We start from the raw sequence: 20,413 nt of genomic DNA on the forward strand, positions 1-20,413 counted from the left end.
CAGCCCTGTAGCACATGGGGACTTCTGACTCCCTCAGGCACCAGACCATCCGCCTGGCTGTGGAGCTGTTCCCACCACCCACATCTCCCACCAGGCTGGAGATGCCCAGACTAAGCTACTCATCTTTGCTTCTCCAACACCCAGCAGAACATCTGGCACATCGTAAACGTTTGCTGAGTGAATGGGCAGCAGAGATTTTAAAATGGGGATTGTTTTATTCGATTGCAAGATCGCTCAGGGTTCCAAATGAGACAGTGTCTCAGAACTGGTGAGACATCAGGTAGCTTCTGTCACCACATAATGTCCCGTTCCCTAAAATGTCACATACATTTGTAAGTGTCCGTAGACCTTTGAGAGCCATAAAAATTTCATTCTGCTACCTTCTCAAACCCCCAAAATTATACATTACATAACTGCCCAAATGCAGTAAACTATAACTAAACAAGTGAAATGTTCATCCTTCGTGACCAGACTCATCCGTTAAGTTCAGTTTTTAGAGATTTTGTTTGGCTTATGTTTGGTTTGGTATTTGAAGCTTGTTTTCCATCGCTCTTATGTACCAACGCATAAGAGAGAATGAAGAAGGGGAGAGGGATAATCCAGAAAACAAGGGGGGGCTTGTGTCATTTGGGGGACATGTAGCAGGTCCAGCTTCCCCATGAGTAAGGGGCTCCACCTGCCCCACATCACATGACTTTGAAGACATGGCCATCCTCAAAACTGAACGATGTTACATAAACAGGAAGGAGGCTGCTTCCTAGGCCCTCACCTCCCTCCCTGCCAACTGAGGGACGTCAGCCATGTGTACAAAGAGCTTTCCCGAATGGTGGTGTCTCTTTGGATTCTTGTATATCTATGAGAACCCAAATTTGGGGGCAAATGTTATCCCTGAACAACAGATTAAGAAAAGTGAGTATTAAGAAGGCTTATCAAGGGGGCACCTGGATGGCTCAGTCAGCTAAGTGCCCGACTCTTGGTTTTGGCTAAGGTCACGATCTCATGGCTTGTGGGTTCAAGCCCCATGTCGAGTTCTGCGCTGACATCACAGAGCCTGCTCATAATTCTCTCTCTCCCTCCCCACATGCTCTCTGTCAAAATAAATAAACTAAAAAAATTTTTTAAAGAAAAAAGAAGGCTTATCACTTACTCCAACACCCAGATTAGTAAGAGAGACCTGGGGCTAAAACCTTGGGTCACATGACTAAATCTTGGGTCTTGCCTGGAGAGCACCTACCATCCCTCTGATTGACTTGTGTTCCATTTGGTAACATTACCTTGAGGAAGGTACAAGCCATTCCAGTTTCTTGTTTCCGAGCTCTCTGCGTATGGCTCTGTAGGTCCTCTTCTAGAATGCAATTTTAATTGCTAGCTAAACAGACCATATGTTTGTGTGAACACCTGGCATAGTGAATATGCCCTTAATTACATATTCCAAGATACTGGTGAGCTTTCCTCCCTCACGCTCTCCTCGCTGCTCAGGTGTAAAGTTTCACTTACGCATCAAGGAGGGTTCCTCTCAAGTCCCTCCATGCGTTTGCCAGTGCGGTGCTCCGGTCATGTCAGAGCATCAGGCCTCCGCACTTGCGCTCCTCCTGAAATGCCACCCAAAGTCTTATTTTAAACAAGTGGAGCAGACATGACGCTTTGCAGATTAAATGCTACCCAGATGAGGAAGTCCTGACTCGACGACGTCTGGCATCAGGGCACTGCGCTGAGCTTCCTTACTCTGTCCTCTCTAGATCTCACACACACGCTCACATGCACGTTCGGGGTGCCACTGGGCACTCCAAGCAGGACACACTTCGCAGTGTCCAGGCTCGGCCAGGCAGCCCTTCTGGAAAAGGGCAGAGCAATGGACACGGCAGGACCCTTTTGGGTTGTAGGAACCACACAGATTTTGAACCTAATAGTATGATCAATGGCATCTGGTAATTCTGACGCCAAAAACCTAGATCTTCTCTTTAAGAACCTTTTGGTTTTGTACTCAATCATATTGTGTCTCCTTCCCTTCTACTCCCCTGATCTGCTACCTTAAGATAGTTTTACAGTTAAGATAATTATGACAAAGAATGATACTCAGGGAATGTTAGAGGTACAGTATAAATAAATCTCCATCTGCTTACACGGTCTTAGGATATCGCCTGGGCTTAGAACTTCCTCTGTGTCTGTTAGTTGTGTTTAATAACCTAGGACAAATACATTAACCACATAGATAATACTGCCCCCCTACCCCTCATTGCTTACAAGTCTGGTGTGTGCTTATCCATTTCTACCAATTGTGGGACATTCACCATTCTCTCCGGCCTATGTAAAATGTGAGCTAAACATTCTTTTTAAAAAAGCAAAGAAGAAGATTTGAGGAAGGGAGGGAGGAAAGAAATGTGATCTGACGTGGGGAATACACACACATAATGGTGGACTACTAGATTTATCTGGTATCTTTTCCTCTACATAAGAGAATCGAATCTTAGATTCACCTATGCAGGTGTGTGTGTGTGTATATATATCCTCTTTCATCTAGTTATTAATGTAGTTAACATCACCCCCTATTTGATCAAAGCTTTCCTAAGCACTGTGCGGTATTTTTAATAAAAATCGCGTCATATTGTGTGTGCCTCCGTGAACAAAAGCTACTTCCCTCACCAGGCTGTATTGAGGAACAATGAAGAAAATAGCTAACGTGCTTTGTAAATACAGAAATCAATCTGGCAAGCTTTGACGTGAGTGGTTTTGCAGCAGGTACCACAGTTCCCAGAGTTCCCCAGCACCTGGGACACTGTCACACAGTGTTCTGCATGAATGTTCCCACCCCGCACTATAACACGGGATGACATGTCCATCACGTGTCCTAGTATCAAATGCCACAGAGCACAGCATGTACCCTCCACTGATGGACGAATGGGCCTGGTCTGCCCATAAAAGAGCATGGGGATCCAGAGGGATACCCGTGGTCAGAGAGGAAGACTGGGATACCCACCATGGTGTCACATCAGCTGAACCTCACTGAGAAGCAGCAGTGGTCACAGCCAGATCAGCCTCCTATCCTACAAGGCTGCCACCTTCATTTAGAAAGCATGGCACAAATCAAAGTTCATTATGGTTCCTCAATATATCTCTATGGTTGCGAATGGAGAATCTGGTAGAGAAGCTACTTTTCACAAGTGATTTTCACCTTCACCGATATAATACTGAATTGGCACAGTTCCAAGACTGATATCCCTTTAAGTTTGTTTAGCTGAGCAAGATTTTATTTTATTTTATTTTTCAATATATGAAATTTATTGTCAAATTGGTTTCTATACAACACCCAGTGCTCATCCCAAAAGGTGCCCTCCTCAATACCCATCACCCACCCTCCCCTTCCTCCCACCCCACATCAGCCCTCAGTTTGTTCTCAGTTTTCAAGAGTGCTGAGCAAGATTTTAAACAAATCAAGTAACAAATGTGAGAGTCAAGGTAATAAGAACAGCCAAATGTTCCTAAAGCATTTTCTTTTCCTGTTGCATTTCCAATAAGAAATAAAAGTTACAATATGTATCTTCAAAGGGCCAAGGGATCCATCTCAAGCTTAGATTAAATGCTCAAAATAGTCATTTGACCTATACCTATAACTTAATTCTTATTTCTTTTTTTTATTAACTTTTTTAATATTTATTTATTTTGGAGAGAGAGACAGACAGACAAACTGCAAGTGCAGGAGAGGCAGAGAGAAGGAGACACAGAATCCGAAGCAGGTTCCAGGTTCTGAGCTGTCTGCACAGAGCCCGACTCGGGGCTTGAAATCACGAACCTCGAGATTGTGACCTGACGAAGTTGGACGCTTAACCGACTGAGCCACCCAGGTGCCCTTTACTTCTTATTTCTATTTGACTTTATGTATCACGTAAGTTCAACAGTCCCAGCAGTTAGGCTGAATGTGTTTATTCTTAAACTGTCCAAATTTCTATCAAACGATTTAGTGCTTTGTTACATGTTGATTCACCTTACCCATGAGCTATCCAAGGTCACCCATGCCATGACCCATGCTGACTACCAAATGCCCACCTGTGTGATCTCAAACACCAAAGTGCCCCTTCTCCAACTGCCACTTTCTATCCCTCCAACTGTCCCACACCAAGCATTTCTGCTCGTTCACCCATCAGGTCCTCTACTGCCTTCTTTTCTCAGTCTAACATGTACCTCTAAAGATTCCCCATCCGGCCAAGAGTCCATGGGAAGCCATTTTAGGACCTCAGATGCCTCACTCTTGGGCCCTGCAGTGATTCCCCACCTCCCACACACTCCACCTTGCCACACTCCCACCTTGTTTTCTCTTCTTAGTTCTCAAGCACTGACATTCCCTAAAAGGCTGTTTTCAACAAAATCTTAGGTGGAAGGAGCCCACTCTCGGTTGGTGATTCATATATTCTCATTCTCTCCCTCCTTCTCACTCATTCATTCCACTCAAGTGTTGAATTCCCGCTCTGTGTCATGTGTTTCCAGGTGCTTGGGAAACATCCGTGCACGAGACTCAGATCCCTGCTCCCACAGAGCTCACGTGAATAGATACGTAAGTATGTTGGAAGTGGATAAATAATGTGGTAAGAAAAAAAATTAAACATAAACAAGACTAGGAATGTCAAAGGGGGCGGGAGAGTAGGGCAGTCATCGAGGACCTCACTAAGAAGGTGATATTTGGCAAAAGGCTTGCAGGAGGTGAGAGACAGCTGGGTAAAGGGTGCATTGGCAGAGGGGAAAGCCTGAGAAAGGGCCCTAAGGCAGGGGACGGCCCAGAGTGAAGAAAGAGCCCCCACAGAGGCCAGGGTGGTGCAGCAGAGATAGTGGGAAGACGGTCAGGGAGGTCATGGGTAGATAAGACCACAGTAGCCCTTCGGGCCATTGTAAGGTCTTCATAGAAGGACTGTGAACATAGGAGTGATGTCATCTGACCTACCTTCCAAACTGACTTTTTAAATTACTCTTGCTACTCTCTTAGGATAAACTGGAAGGGGGCAAGGATAGGATCTGGAAGACTTGATAGGAGACTCTTGCGTTAGCCAAGGCGAGAAAGGATGAGGGCTGTGGCCATGGTTACAGCAGTGGAAGAACTAATCAATGACTCTTACTACCACATTACTCTTGCTGTCACCCCCCCCCCCTTCATCTTATTCCCCAGGTTTCCAAACCCTCCTTACTGCCCCACCTCCCCCACTGAGCTGCACCACCTCTGTGCCAGCCTGATACTAGCCCTTCAGCCCAACCCACCTCTAAATTTCTCAACAGCGAATCCTTTCCTTGCTGCTCAGAGATGGAACTCTCTCCTTCTTCCCCCAAAGACCCTTAATTCCATCCCCAAGAACCCCCAGGGAGCCCTGTTTCAAAGCACATCCCTGTGACACTGGCATCTTCAATGTCTTCCCCATTCCTGGACTTCCCTTCTTAGCTCATTCTCTCGTCTTCCCAATCCTGATAAAACCTCTTATTATCCCTCTGCGCCATGATGATTCCTTCTCTCTACTACCATTTAACACTAACCTCTGCACCCCACCTGCTCACTTTGTCAGCCCTGGTCAGAGACTATCTTCACGGGAAAGATGTCCTAGGTATCAACTCCCCAGCTCATTAGGAGGGACTTGAGACTGTCTGCCTTTTCTGCCTGCCTTCTTCAACTCTTCTCACTGCCTTCCAGGACCCTGTAGTTTCCTGGCTCTTCCCCTACTTTCTGTCCCTGCTTCCCACCTCCCTCCTTCCTAAGTGAAGGCACCCCCAAGATCCAGTACCCACAGAGGCGCCCCCATGCCCTTGGCCTCTGGGCCGCTGACTCACATTTCTATGGGTGAGCCAAGGGAATACCCTGCTTCTCTCTCAGGCTGAACTTCTGCATTTCTAACCACTTCAAGGACTCTTAGCACCTGGATGTCATACTACCTCCAACTTCATACTCCTAGAATAAATTCCTATAGGACCCCACCTCTCTCATGATACTGGTCACATTTTTCTTATTACAAATATTCAGTTATTATCTCTTCTAAGTTTGGAGCAATTTGAAAGCAGGAACCCTGTCTTACATTTATACCTTAAGCGTCTCACAAGGCTGAGCCCTTTGCACGAGGAGGAGAACTTTCAATTATAAGCTAAACAAATATACTCTTCAACTCGACTGGTTGGTTCCAGCCAAAAAATAAGCTTTTAATACCTATTTGATAATGAAAGTATGATCTGTCCCTGTTTTCTGTAAAAGTCATCACTTGAACTAGAATTAAAATTCCCATCTCCTGAAGGTCTGGCCAATGTCAATTTAGAAATAGTATTTATCCAGATTTTATTCAGGTGGGTTCAATCCTAGACATGAACTAATATCCCAGAAACCACAATGTTCACAGAAAGTTACACTATCGGCCGCTGAATTCCCTCTGATAAAAATTTCGAGGAATTTGTCAAAAGAACATTTTTCAATAAAAAGCTCAAAACAAAGTACTGAGATTATTTTTTTGGCAGCATATAATAAAAAGTGAGGACAAAACACTGTGGAAAGAATTTTTTCTTTTCAAAAGGACAGATGGGAAATGAGATCAGTGACTTCCAGGCCCTTTGTAAGTAAAGGGGCCTGGCTTCCTTTTCAGGCCAGTGGTTTGTAGATCATTATCAGTCTCATGTAAGTAGAAGAGGAAAAGAAACAGAGGACAAATAAAAATCAGGATGTTATTTAAAGGGAAATGGATTAGCCACATTTTTCTGTACAATGCTGAGAACACTCAAGGATTCTCCTGTATCTAAACATTTCCAAAAATGAAAATTTCTAGGGTTGCCAATTATTAATCACCTTTCCTTGGTGCTCCTATCTTTCCTTTTAAATTCTCTTGTTAGGGAGTATGATATTGATACTAAACCATGAAGTATCAGCAGGAAGAGCACCGAAGAAATTACTCCTCACCCTGACTTCAAACAACTTGAAGGATGACAACAATGCCACATCCACATAGCACAGGAATCCTGCAACCACACGCTCCGGTTTTGTTTTTTTTTTAACTGTGATAAATTATCTATAACATAAAATTTACCATTTAAACCGTTTTTAAGTGCCCAGTTCAGTAGCATTAAGAACATTTTCACTGTGGTGCAGCCGTCCCCATCATCCACCCACAGAACTCTTTTCATCCTGCAAAACCAAAACTCTGTACCTATTAAACAATGAGTCCCCCTTCCCCCAGCCCCCGACAACCACCACTCTACTTCTTGTCTCTACAAACGTGACTATTCTAAGTACCTTGTGTAAGTGGAATCATACAATATTTGTCCTAAATGATTGTCATCCTGAGCATAATGTCCTCAAGGTCCATCCATGTTGTAGCACATCAGAATTTCCTTCCTTTTTAAAAAAATTTTTTAATGTTTATTTAGTTTGAGAGAGAGAGAGACAGAGCATGAGTGGGGGAGGGGCAGAGAGAGACAGACAGAGACAGAGAGAGACAGAGAGAGAGAGAGAGAGAGAAGGAGACACAGAATCTGGAGCAGGCTCCAGGCTCTGAGCTGTCAGCCCAGAGCCCAACTCGGGGCTCAAACTCACCAATGGCGAGATCATGACATGAGCCAAAGTCAGACCTTACCTAACTGAGCCAACCAGGTGCCCCAGAATTTCCTTCCTTTTTAAGGCTGAATAACATTCCATTATATGGATATACCACAGTGTGTTTATCCATTCATCCACAGATGGATACTTGGGCTGTTTCCAGCTCTTGGCTGTTGGGACTAATGCTGCCAGGAACATGGGTGTGCAAGTGTCTCTAAGTCTCTGCTTTCAATTCCTTTGCATACATCCCTGGAAGTGAAATAAGATACGCTCTTTGTATTTCTTCAACACAAACTCTACCCCTTGTTAGTTTACATCAAACACCAAAGACTAATTTTTGTGAAATGTAAACAGTACCCATAAATTGCCTCCCAGCATCCTTTTTTTTACTCATCACTACCTTTCCCATATCCTATCACTTTACATAACTGCACACACATTAGCGAGCTGTGTAACAAGCCAGGATACAGGCAGTTCTCAAGCAAGCTGCAGATTCAGTTAAGAATGTCACTGCCACCAGCATCACCTGGTAAAGGACTTCCAGCTGATGGGGAACCATGACTGGAAGCCAATGGTCGAAGCCACACTGGGTTCTATGTATCTGACAAGAAGAAGAGCAGTCCTGGGTGTTACTTTGGAGTTATGTGGAGATGGGTCGTTTCTTCAGCAAAACTCAACTTACATTTCTTGATCTAAAACATCCTAACAATAAAGGTTACACCTGTGTCTAACTGACTTTTCAAGTTTACCTACAACTTACCCAAGGAAAAGTAACTTCTAGACTCTCACCAAGGAAACTTGATAATGGACAGTAAGTATTAGAGAAATTACGAAAATGGGGAAAAAAAATCACTGTGGACTTGAACAGCTTCAGAGGACATGGGATGTGAAGCAGCCTGGGAGGGGTGAGAAGGTTCTAGAAGGTGGAAAAGAAAAGAAGATATTGGTGGCAAGGAGAACCATGAAGCCAAGACAGACACAGAACAGAACAGACCGTAAAGCACAGGGCCAGTTCTGAAAAAAGAAATTCAGCCAGCTAGTGAGGGATGTAGTGGCCACACATTCCTGCCCCTGGTCCTGGCAGGTAAAACTGGACATCATAAATATTCTGAGGGCTGAGAACTGCCATTTTTTCTTTTTAAAATCCACACTGACTCCATGTCTCTCAGGTTACTTTGTCTGTTTTAAACACTTTTCTCCCATCCTTCAGCAAGTATATTTAAGAAAAAAAATACATATATATATGCATACATATAAATACATATATACATATATATATACATACATATATACACATACATATATACATACATATAAATACATATATACATACATATATATATACATACATATAAATACATATATACATATATATATATACATACACACACACATAAGACTCATTTTCAGAGAACACAGGTATCTTTAGAGGCTGACGAAAATCAACACGTGTCCTGCTCTAGAACTATATGAGTGTTTCATCACTATCCATACTTATATTTTAACAAATTCTCATTTTGCACAAAGTTCTATTATTTTAACAGTTAACTAATATTGTTTAACTAGAGTGCATGGCAAATTAATCCCCAGCAGCATTTTGTTCACTATTTGACCTACTTCCTAACCAACTTGCTATTTTTTTTCCATATGAAATACTTTCTCCTGATCTAACTATTCCCTCTGCTTGTAATAATACAAGGATAATTCCTTGTATTACTCTATTCTACCTAAAAATAGAGGGACAGACAGAGGGCATCTGTGACATTCTAAGACATTCTGCTCAGTCAGCTAAATAGACAGTTATTAACATCACCAAGACAATCTAGCAAGAAAGCACAGTGTAAATGTTCTTACCTAAATAGAATATAGGAATCTCCAGGATAATAAATAACAGTATCCAAATTTAAATGGAGCCCATCATAATTACTGTGATAGGGATGAAAGCTGAAATCCAAGCTCCTTAATCTTAATCTTCAGAAAAAACTTCCCCCAAAAAGAAAATAACACTTGCTTACTCAATCTTGGCCAGTAAAGTGTCAGTAAATTCTTTGCCTTTTCCAGAATATTTATGCCTCATGTCTCCAGAGAAATAGCTACAGGCAAAAGGGACAAAGGAGTTTTTCTCAAAGTTTCAATCATCTGACTCTACAATTACTTGAACATACAAGTTCCTTGTCGCTGGGGTAAGAGATGATACTAATTAACTGTATCTTTTATTTTATTTAAATCCAAGTCAGTTAATATACAGTGTAATGTTGGTTTCAGGAGTAGAATTTAGTGATTCATCACTTATGCACAACACCAGTGCTCATCACAAGTGCCCTCCTTTATGCCCATCCCCCATCTACCCATCCCCCCCACCCAACACCCCTCCAGCAACCCTCAGTTTGCTCTCTGTATTTAAGGTAAATTAACTGTATCTTGTTTCTTTGGTTTGTTTGCTTCTTAAATAATTTTATCTCAGGCGGCAAACACAACTTTGCATTCTAGGTTGCAAACACTTGGGATAACTTTGTTACTCATACGAAGAATATGTACTTCACGCTCAGAGAAACTTGAGATAACCTTTAGCTTCCTCGGAGCACACTACAGGAAAAATATGTCAACATGAAGTATAATTTGTAATCATCTGACTTAACTTCTCATGCTAATAAATTTATTGCCAAGATTACAGGCAAAAGACATCACTCTGAGGTTTCCATTTCTAATTGTGCTGTCTGAATAGTCTATTCGTGTGAGGAGGTTTTCAAAGCATCCTATTTTTAGGCATGATTTGAAACCATGTATCACTAGAGGACACTCTGGCAGCAGCATCGCTAGCGGTCAATGCCACTTCCCTGGCCTTCCTTGTTTTTCAGGAAGGAATGAAAGAATAATCATTTTCTTCACATGTATCTGTAACAAGAAAAAAAACATTTGTGAGAATTCCCACCTTTCTTACAAACTGGAGTCTCTCAAATTTGGTGGAAGAAAAAACTTCAAGGAATATAATTTAACAATTGTTATTAACACAGAAGTTTCTAAAGACAATGCAGTAGGCACAGAACTATGTGTGGTGGGTTATGTTCTGGGGAATAGGATTAGAAAGAAAGTGGTGGGGGAAGCTTTTAATCGTCAAGTATTTCAATAGTGCCTAATCTGTTTTGTTCTACAAGTACGTAGTACTTTTTAAATTAAACAACAAAGAATCAATGAAGCTTTAAAATAAATAAGGCAGCTCAAGTCGAAGACAGGGCTTGGGTGGTAACAGCGCTGGGTAGGGAAGCATAGGGCAGAAAAGGGGGAAAGACCAAGATGAGATCCCAGGACAGCAAGGGAAGTAACCAGGGCCTCCAAACAGACTGAGATGACTCCAGGTTGCCAGGCCTCTAACACCATTGGGGCCCTATTCTTGTTCCTCACTATCCTCCAAGCTCTTGTGGGTCCCTCAGCCACAGGCCGTTCGCAATCTGAAAGACTTAAAGCAACAATCTAGAGAGCAGCTCACGGAAGGAGCCATGCCAGGTCCTCTGCTGGCAGCTGCCGGGATCCAAGAACTGCACCGCATCAGAGAGGTAGGACCTCAGGACATTCCTGGCTACCCCCAGCCCTTCTCTGGGAGCCCACACACAGTACAGGCACTCTCATGGCAGTTTCCCAAAGTGCCATTCTAAAAGGACGCATGACAAAATCCTCTACTGCTCCCCAGCAAATCCCCTCCTTAAGGGCTAAGGCACTTGGCAAAAACCTTAAACCTCTCTTCAAACAAAGCTCGTAAGACACAGGAGGCATTTGTGTCCATTAAATCAGCCCAGAAGATAGCACTTGTATGCAAAATATAACACACAATCACACACACACATTTGTTATTTACATCTGCTGTAGGCATATGTAAATATATGTAATACATATTCATATCTATCTATCTATCTATCTATCTATCTATCTATCTATATATATATATACATATGAAAAATAACACCATTTTAAAAAATCAACCCATAAAGGAATGCCTGGAAAAATAGAATGACATAACTTTTCTCTCATAAATAATATCTTCATCTTTTAAAAATCCTAAATTAAACAACCAAACAATAAATCAGTAGATAAAAAAGAACTGTCTGTAAACATTGACCACACGGCTCGATTTGAAAGGTATCTACCTGGAAGTCATCATAAGGGAAGAGCAGCATCTCCCTTAAGCCATCGTTCAGGATCTGTGTCTTCTTTTGGACAATGACATTTTCATAGTCGAGTGGTTCAATCAGCTTCGGCTTTGCCTAAAAGGTGAAAACATAAGCAACTGAAACATTCTTATAGACAAATACAATTTCTTGAAATTAAAGAACTTCCTACATGTTTTTGTACTTTCCAACCCTGCTTCAATGTTAATTTTGCTACAAGGAAGAATCAGAAACAAGAGATAAAAGTCACTTTCAAAGGAACAGAAGACACTTTCTGGGATCCTAGCTACAGTCATGCTTATTCAGTTACTGAAGCACAGAGAAGGCTATGAAGTCTGCTGGAACTTCCAGTTGTGTCTTAGGTCACCCCTGCCTAGGTCAGTCCCTTTCCAAGCCTTAGACTCTGCCATAAATGCCCTGCTTAGGGGTCCAACCGTGGTCTGATGGTGAAGGCTGGAGGTCCATAGTGGCATGCTTCTTGGCCCAGGTTTAAAGCATCCACAGGGCTCACTGCTTCACATAAGGCTCCAGGGAACTCTTCTCAGAGGATCAAAATATCCCTGTCTCCTGAAGTATCTATACACTTATTATCTAATACCTAAATATATAAAAGCGTGTGCTGGACCCAAACCAAGCAAGTAGGGGCAGGAGGATGGCATCACTTAAACCAGGGCTTGTGGGTGCCCCCTCGGCGGGTAGGGATGAGCATCCATACCATGCACTGAGCAGAAGAAAGAGGCAATAAGCAGGTGGGTAAAGAAATGAAAGAATAGGCCTTTTGTGACCATTTCCAAAGTTAGCCTTCTCAGTAAAAATCTCCTCTATCGATTGCCAGTCCTTGCCACAGTCTTTACTGATCACTTCCTACATGGAAGGCACTACTAACGGGGCTAGGTCCGGGATATAGATACATATTCAGCTATATCACAGTACGCCAAGTGATAAAGCAGGCATGCACCCATGCACGTGCACGCGCGCACGCACACACACACACACACACACACACAATGTTCTCAGAAGTAACTAAGTCCATTATATCAACGGTTACTTCAACATTATTTTTTTAAACTATTAATGAAAATCATTTGACTGCATAATCTCAACACGTGGTATATATATTTAAATGACAATAAATACATAGGAAATGTATTAAGGACATCTGGTATGTGGCATCACATTGGGAATTGCGACTGAGGGTGCTGTATGTTCCCCAAATCGGTCTCCCTTCCTTCTAGTACAACTGAACTACATTTCCAGGCCTCCCCATGGTTAGGTGTGGCCCTGTGCCTTCTGGCCAATGGCACGTGAGGGGAAGGGGTCTGGCCACTGCCAAGCCTAGACCGTAAAAGCTCTCTGCTAGAGACTGAATGGTGTGTCCTTTAGCAAAATTCATATGTTGAAACCGAATCCCCAATGTGATGGTTTTAGGAAATGGGACCTTTGGGAGGCAATTAAGTCATAATGGTAGAGGCCTCATGAATTTCAATTAATAATCTTCTAAGAGACCCCAGAGCTCCCTTCTGCCATATAAAAACACAGGGAGGGGAAAGCCGTCTATGAACCAAGAAGTGGGCTCTCTCCCCAGACACCAAGTCTGCTTGTGCCTTGACTGTAGACTTCCCAGCCTCTAGAACTGTGAGAAATAAATACGTTGTTTACACCACCTACTCCATTATATTCCGTCCCAGCTGCTCTAAGTGACTGAGAGAGCCTCCCTCCCTTCTCCCCTCTGCCATCAGGATCCACCGGATCCAGCACAGGACCCAGGAAGCCTGAGGACAGGATAAAGCCCCAAGATAGAAGGGATCTGGATCCTGAATCACCCAGCAGAAGGCTGCCTGCTTAAAACAGGTGCTGAAATACCTTGTGAGCAAGAACTAAAGCACCTACTGTGTTAAGCCACTGTGATTCTAGAGTTGTTTAAAGAGGCAGCAAGCTTGCTCTACCTAACATACATATAAATGTTCATATTTAACCTCAATTACTTGATTTAAGTGGATGCTGCAAAGATGTTCTGACATGCTAAAAAAAAAATGCAATGACCAAACAAGGACATGGTTATTACAATTAAGCAAAATATACATTTATGGGCAGAGACAAAAAAATCACAAAAATTAAAGCTATCATAATGGAAGTGTAGATAATTTCTTCCTATAGGATACTCAAAATGTTAAACTATTTCTACAGTCAAAAAGTGGTTCAAAAAAAGAGAGATTGACACAAACTATTTTCAAAGAAAGAACTGAAAATAATAAAAATACTCTCCAAAATGTTTTTTTAACTGTTTATTTGGAGAGAGAGCGTGCACATGTGAGCAGGGGAGGGGCAGGGAGAGAGGGACAGAGAGAGTCCCAAGCAGGCTCCAAGCTGTCAGTTCAGAGCCCAATGTAGGGCTCAATCCCACGAACCATGAGATCATGACCTGAGCCAAAATCAAGTCAGATGCTAAACCGACGGAGTCACCCAGGCACCCCATCTGAAATATTTTCAATTCAATTTAAATAATACCCTCCTTTATTTTAGTTTGTTGCACTGTACAAAGCAATCAGTTTGTAAGTGCTTGTTGGCAGAATGGATAGGTGTCACGATTAGTTAACATTTTCCTTGGGAACCAGGACTACATTCCAAATAAAACCCAAAGATGCTCTGGGTACCTGGGTGGCTCAATAGGTTAAACATCCGACTCTTGACTTCGGCTCAGGTCATGATCTCACGGTTTGTGAGTCTGAGTCCACGTCAAGCTTGTTGCTGTCAGCTCAGAGCCCACTTGGGATCCTCTGTTCCCCTCTCTGCCCCACTCATGCTCTTTCTCTCAAAAATGAATAAACATTAAAAACAAAAACAAAAAACAAAGATGCTCATAGCTTGATACAGTGACTAGAGTTCTGGATTCTGACAGCTACACCTCTGTTACAAAGAGGTCCAATGGAAAGATACTGCAGGACAGGAAAGACTCTACATTCTCCCCACCCCACGTGGTGTCCAGTGCATGAATGTGACCCGGTACGCTCAGAGGGGGTGAGCTGGTCCTCTACGCCAGCCCTGGGGCCCTCCAAAGGCACTAGTGGGTGTGTTCCCTTCCCGCCCCTTCCAACATTGCCAGAAGTGCACTCCCTCCAGGCCACAAGGCAAGGTCGGTGTGCTTGTCAGAAAACAGTGCCACAATGTGAGCCCTTGTCACACAGCATGCTGGAGGGACCTGCTGAGAAAGGGATTTTTCTTAGCCTATGTTTCGGAGGTTTTTGCCTTGCTCCCATGGCACAGCTCCCTGGATAGACTATTCTTGTGTTCTTAGAGCAGGGGTTGGCGAACATTTTCCATAAAGAGCCAGAGAGTAAATACTTCAGGCTTCGTCAGCTTTAGGGTGTCACAACAACTAAACTCTGATTCTGTAGCGCAAAAAGTAGCTAAAGACAATAACTAAACAAATGGGCACAGTGGCGTCAAAACTACAGAGAAACAGGCAACCGCCAGATCTGGCCCAACAGCCATCGTCTGCTGATTTACGCTTTAGAGTTACCTTTACCTCTTAGCAGTCAGTCCCCTTTACCCAATTTAATAATTCTTCATGTTAATTTTTCATTTGCAACTAACTCATCATGTTGCCTGTCTCTAGGCTGATACACACAACAGGTTTACATGTTCTTAAATGTACTTAATGATTATTTCCCACAAATTTGACTAACCTTAGACTGTTTTAAAGGTTTAATAAATAAAACCATAAAAATACTCATAGGTCAGTTTTGCCTGTTTATGATACACTTTTGTTAATCAGGTGGAGTACTGTGTTCCTCTGTCCGTCTCTTAGAAGTATGTAATGAATCAGTGTAATGTTATGGCTGTTACAATTACCTTGCTTTTGTGTGTCACTGTGTAACCCGGACTGTGTTTTCACACAGATGATCACACTTAATCAACTGTGAAATTAATTAAATAAGGTGGCCCTGTGACTGAGGTAGCTGCACCGCCCTGGTGGGCTATGTAAGCAAGCCACATTCTAAGCCTGTGAATGTCTCAAGGTTACAAAATCAAAATGCTAAAGACAACCAATCAGAGACAGCCTACTAGGCTTTAGGCTATAGCCAATCAAATAATTTCCTCTCTTTGCTTCCGCACATTTTTTCTACATGAGTGTCTCCAAGCTCCTAACAATTCCTGACAACATCTGTTTTGGTGTCACCCAATTCAAAATGATTTTTGTCCAAATTCTATAAATGTTTAATACACCTCAGTTTATCTTTTTTTTTTTAATGTTTATTCATTTTTGGGGAACAGAATGTCAGTGGGGGAGGGGCAGAGAGAGAGGGAGACACAGAATCGGAAGCAGGCTCCAGGCTCCAAGCTGTCAGCACAGGGCCCGACACGGGGCTCGGGCCCACAGATGGCGAGATCATGACCTGAGCTGAAGTTGGACGCTTAACCAACTGAGCCACCCAGGCGCCCCAATACACTTCAGCTTATTTTTTAACGTATCTTAGTGCCACTGTAAGGTAGGCATGGAAAAGATATTCCATTTTACTTAGGTTGCAAACTGAGGATCACACGTTAATTGCCGGAAATGTGCCAGGTAACTCTCAGGCTGGATTAGAACACAGTCTCTGTCACACTGAACTATTTCTTCTCCACACTGCCCTATTAATGGTCTGTGCCCATCAATGCTCAACCACAGTAGACGTGTGGAGAGTTTCTAAGACAATGCTTCTCTTAAAGAATGATGATACAGGTAACAGGAAAGCCCACGGGGTTGATTTCAACGATAAGAGAAATGTCGTGGAGGAAGGACATGTCTTCTCTGGTCTCAAGGACTGTGAAGATGTGAAACACGTACAGACCCGTACACTGCTTTGAAATGACTCCTAGAGGCCTGACTGGGCAGCTGACTTCAGCAGCTGCAGGGAGCTCTTTCCAGGACAGAACCACTGACCCCAAGGAAAAGGGGTCAACTGAGAGTGACTCATTTGTTACCTTAGAACGGGGCAGAAGCTCTTGCTTCAAATACAAACAATTGGCACCATGCCTCCCTTCTACACGCGGTTCTCAGGAGGAGATAAGGGTGAGAATGGAGAATGGTGAGGGGACAGGAAAAGAGGCAAGGAGGGGTTGGGGGAGGAAGAAACAAAAAGGGTAGATGCCCGGGGTGAGGCAGGCAGGAGACACAGAGTGGAGAAAATAAAGGAGAAGGATAAAGACAGAAGCAGAAGAAGATACAAACAGAAAAGACAGGAGAGAGGATTGGCAACTTGTGGTGGGCCCGTGGGAAGTCACACCTCTGTGTCTACTTAGAGCATAACTGACTATTTTCTACTCTTCTTTAAACTGATGATTCACTGCTTACAGCTGTTCACTGTTCTTTAGCTCCACTAAGCTTTTCCAAGTGGTCACATGAGTGGGGGACAGCCCACTAGGGTAGGAAACTGACTGGGCTGCAGCATGACTGGTCACAGGAACGTCACACTGACAGCAAAATGAAATTAACCAATTACCAGACTGCCACTACCCCACTCCTGGGTTAGCAGAAAGAGGCTTCATGTAGACCTGGCACATACACGTCCCTGGCTTCAAAGCCGTCAACACACTTGAAGTTTAATCATTCCCCCAGTGACATAGCTACAAGAGCCAGGTTGTTGATTTTCCACTGTCAAAAAGCAAGATTCTGGGCCCAGATTACCTGAATCAACCAATGGTCATGGATGGCGCAAAGACCCGAACTGCTTAATGGGCAACACAGCTCTCCTATCGAGGCAGCGGTGCGGGGTCCGGCCAGGTCTCTAACCCCCAGGCCCAGGACAGATGCGATGTGGCTCTGCTTCTGACACAAGACTGCTCCTGTCACTCGCTCGCACCTCTGCACCTGTCACAGGCCTACAGCCCTGCAGGCTGCGGTCGACAAATGTTCTATTCTAGCAGAATCCTTCCTCTAAAAAAACAAATCGCACCTAGGCAAATTCGCCAAAGGAGTGAAAGCACAGTAGCTCTAGCCCCAGGGCACTTGGTACTTGGCCCTGTACCTGGAGCTCACCTCTCTCAACCCATCAAAGGTAGCCTTGCCCTGCTCGGACAGCAGCATGCCTAGTGAGTAGCAGTCCTAGAGTGTGGTTCATTCAGCCTGGGACTGAAATGACCTATGAACATCTTACCTCCTTGACTATTAGTGCCTTGGGACAGCTGGGTCTCCTTACCTCTGCACCCTTTAGCATCTAGCCCAGCACCCAGAGACATACAGACGGACTGCGCGCTAACAAAGCTTAGCGCCCCTCGCTTGCACGGACCCCTCTTCAGGCCCCATAGCTGTGTAAAGTTCAGTTGTCACTCGGCATCTTGGCTTAACTAGGAAGACCCACAGGACCCTGCCCGCGGTGTAGGTCCACCCAGTGTCATGACTCATGACACACAGGTGCAGCAGGAGGGGCCGCATTGCAATATAGGTATATCTCAAGGAGTTCGGCCCCAGAACTACTTGGAAGATAATCTGAGATTAGTCGTCAAGGATGCCCCCAAATTATTCAGCTCATATGTGAAAAGAAACCAAACAGAGGGGTTTTTTTTTTTCAATCCTAAAAATTTATATGACATTGCCAAAGGTTGGAAAGCTAGAAGAAACATCCCTAAACTATAATTAGTTAAATACAAATGTTGACTAATGCTATAGGAAAGACTAAATGACCTATCTGTACAATACAGAGTGATAAAACCAAACCATGAACATATGAAGAGGTGATAACAGCATGAAACCAAAAAAACATAGGGAAGAAAGTATTAGGAGATTTGTTGATAAAAATGTGTCGTTCTCCTGTATTTCTCATGTTTATCATTTCGGTTAGCTTTTTGAAATTTGTAATTTGTAATTACTTTTCACATTCTAAAGGAGTATTAACTTCCAGGCCTCATTTTGTATTTATAATTTTGAATTCTTTGTTTAGACAAGGCCCCCATATTCTTTTTTTTTTTTTTTAATGTTTATTTATTTATTTTGAGAGAAAGAGAGAGGGAGGGAGCGAGCAAGCCAGGGAGGCGCAGAAAGAGAGAGGAAGAGAGAAATCCCAAGCAGGCACCACACTGTCAGCACAGAGCCTGACGTGGGGCTCGAACCCACGAACCATGAGATTATGACCTGAGCTGAAACCATGAGTCAGACGCTCAACTGATGGAGGCACCCAGGAGCCCCAAGGCCCTCCATATTCTAAGCTTCATTACTCACAAAACTTGGATCTGCTCTGATAGGGCCAAAGATAGCACACAGATGTGAATCACATCGAAGAAAGTACCGCACAGTGGTTAGAAAGCTGAGCTGTGTGGTTGTGTGGGGCCATTATCGGACTCCACTGAGTGCATGCATGTGAAATGATTGAAAGAGCCTGGCAAACTGTAAGCACACGACAAATGTAGCTGTTGTTAGTACCGCCATTATCATCAACTTCATTATTATTAAATGTGTTGCTTACATGACAGTGATAAAAAAAAAAAAAAGGACAGTGGTGAATGTTTGGCGTACGTTCAGTTTTACCAATCTGTTTACAAAAACTTTCCTGTCCTCTCCAAGAACATATGAAATAAAACAGACAACAATGGCAGGGACATTCACAAAGAAAGAAAAACAAAAGGCCCAACAGAGGAAACTGTATAATAATAGAGATGACACTGGAATTCAGGGACTGGGCCCAAAATAAACATAAATAGATGCTTACATTAAAAACTGAACTGAGTATTGATGCAGTCTGTGTCAGGCAGGACCGAGAAGAACAACAGTTGGGGGGGTCAGAGTGTATACAGGAGCAATTCAGACCCACTGCCACCAGGGCAGCCCCACAAGAACAGTGGGACTGAAGGTCCCAGAGGAGGCGAGAGGGGCAGGCAGTTATGCGGCACTTCAGGGGAGAAAAATGGAGGCCGACCCTATTGGGGAGTCTGAGAGGCCCAGGGCCCACAGACATTTTCATAACATGAATCAAAACCTTGGCTTCCTTGCCAAAAAACCCTTCATATATCTTGGCTTCCTTGCAGGAGATCTGCAGGCAAGACCTGATTCAGGGCCATGTGAGCAGGACGGTGGGAAGAATGGGCTGCACCACAAGGAACAACCCGGGCACAGATTAGCCCCTGACACCAAGGCCCCATCAGTCCCCTCTACTGGTTGAACCTGGGACAGCATGATGAACCCCCCAGTGATCACGTGGCTGTCACAGGTGCCAAAAGGCATGACCCTCAGCGCCCTCCCCATTAACTTCCCCTTCAAGGCTCTCCCACCTCACTCCTTCCTCCTCTAGCATTTGTTGCCATGGGTCTGGCTGCCCAATATCCATGCAAATTGAAATTCCAGATCTGCAGGCAAACAGAAGCTAGGGAATCTTCCCAGTGCCAGGAAAATGAGATTCCTCTGGAATCCAGCATAACTGGAGAGCATAGGCCTACAAATGAGTTCAGTTTTAGCCAAACATGTATGAAGCCTCGAAAACCATGGGAAGAGCTAAGCAGGAAGGCTTACTGATTTCATTGCTTTTCTCTCTGCCATGACAGCTTCCTGCAAACTTTCTAGTCATTTCTTGACTTTGAGTCTCTGGTAATTAAATGTTAACACAGGCTGAAACCCCGAATACCACTTCTTGAAATAGCAAACTAAGGAAACAACTCTTGGAGCAACTCTTGGAGCATTCTATTTTAAGAAATGAGAAATTCATTGTTTCTGCTTATAAAGAATTTAAAA

At 43.5% G+C, this 20,413-nt stretch overlaps 1 protein-coding gene across 13 annotated transcripts in view; it reads right to left on the reverse strand.

Moving 5' to 3' along the window:
• The window catches only part of DOCK9 (dedicator of cytokinesis 9), a 333,584-nt gene that overhangs the window by 190,987 nt on the left and 122,184 nt on the right, over nt 1–20,413 (reverse strand). For all 13 annotated transcript variants that reach the window (XR_006199867.1, XM_042929529.1, XM_042929595.1 and 10 more), the window contains exon 2: nt 11,692–11,808. Coding sequence is in view for 12 of the 13 variants with exons in the window: in XM_042929529.1 (XP_042785463.1) it covers nt 11,692–11,808 (117 nt within the window). In the remaining variant the exon portion in view is untranslated. The remainder of the gene's footprint in view (nt 1–11,691; nt 11,809–20,413) is intronic.

Source organism: Panthera leo, chromosome A1 (assembly GCF_018350215.1).
Source record: "Panthera leo isolate Ple1 chromosome A1, P.leo_Ple1_pat1.1, whole genome shotgun sequence".
In the NCBI taxonomy this organism is placed as follows: Eukaryota; Metazoa; Chordata; class Mammalia; order Carnivora; family Felidae; genus Panthera; species Panthera leo.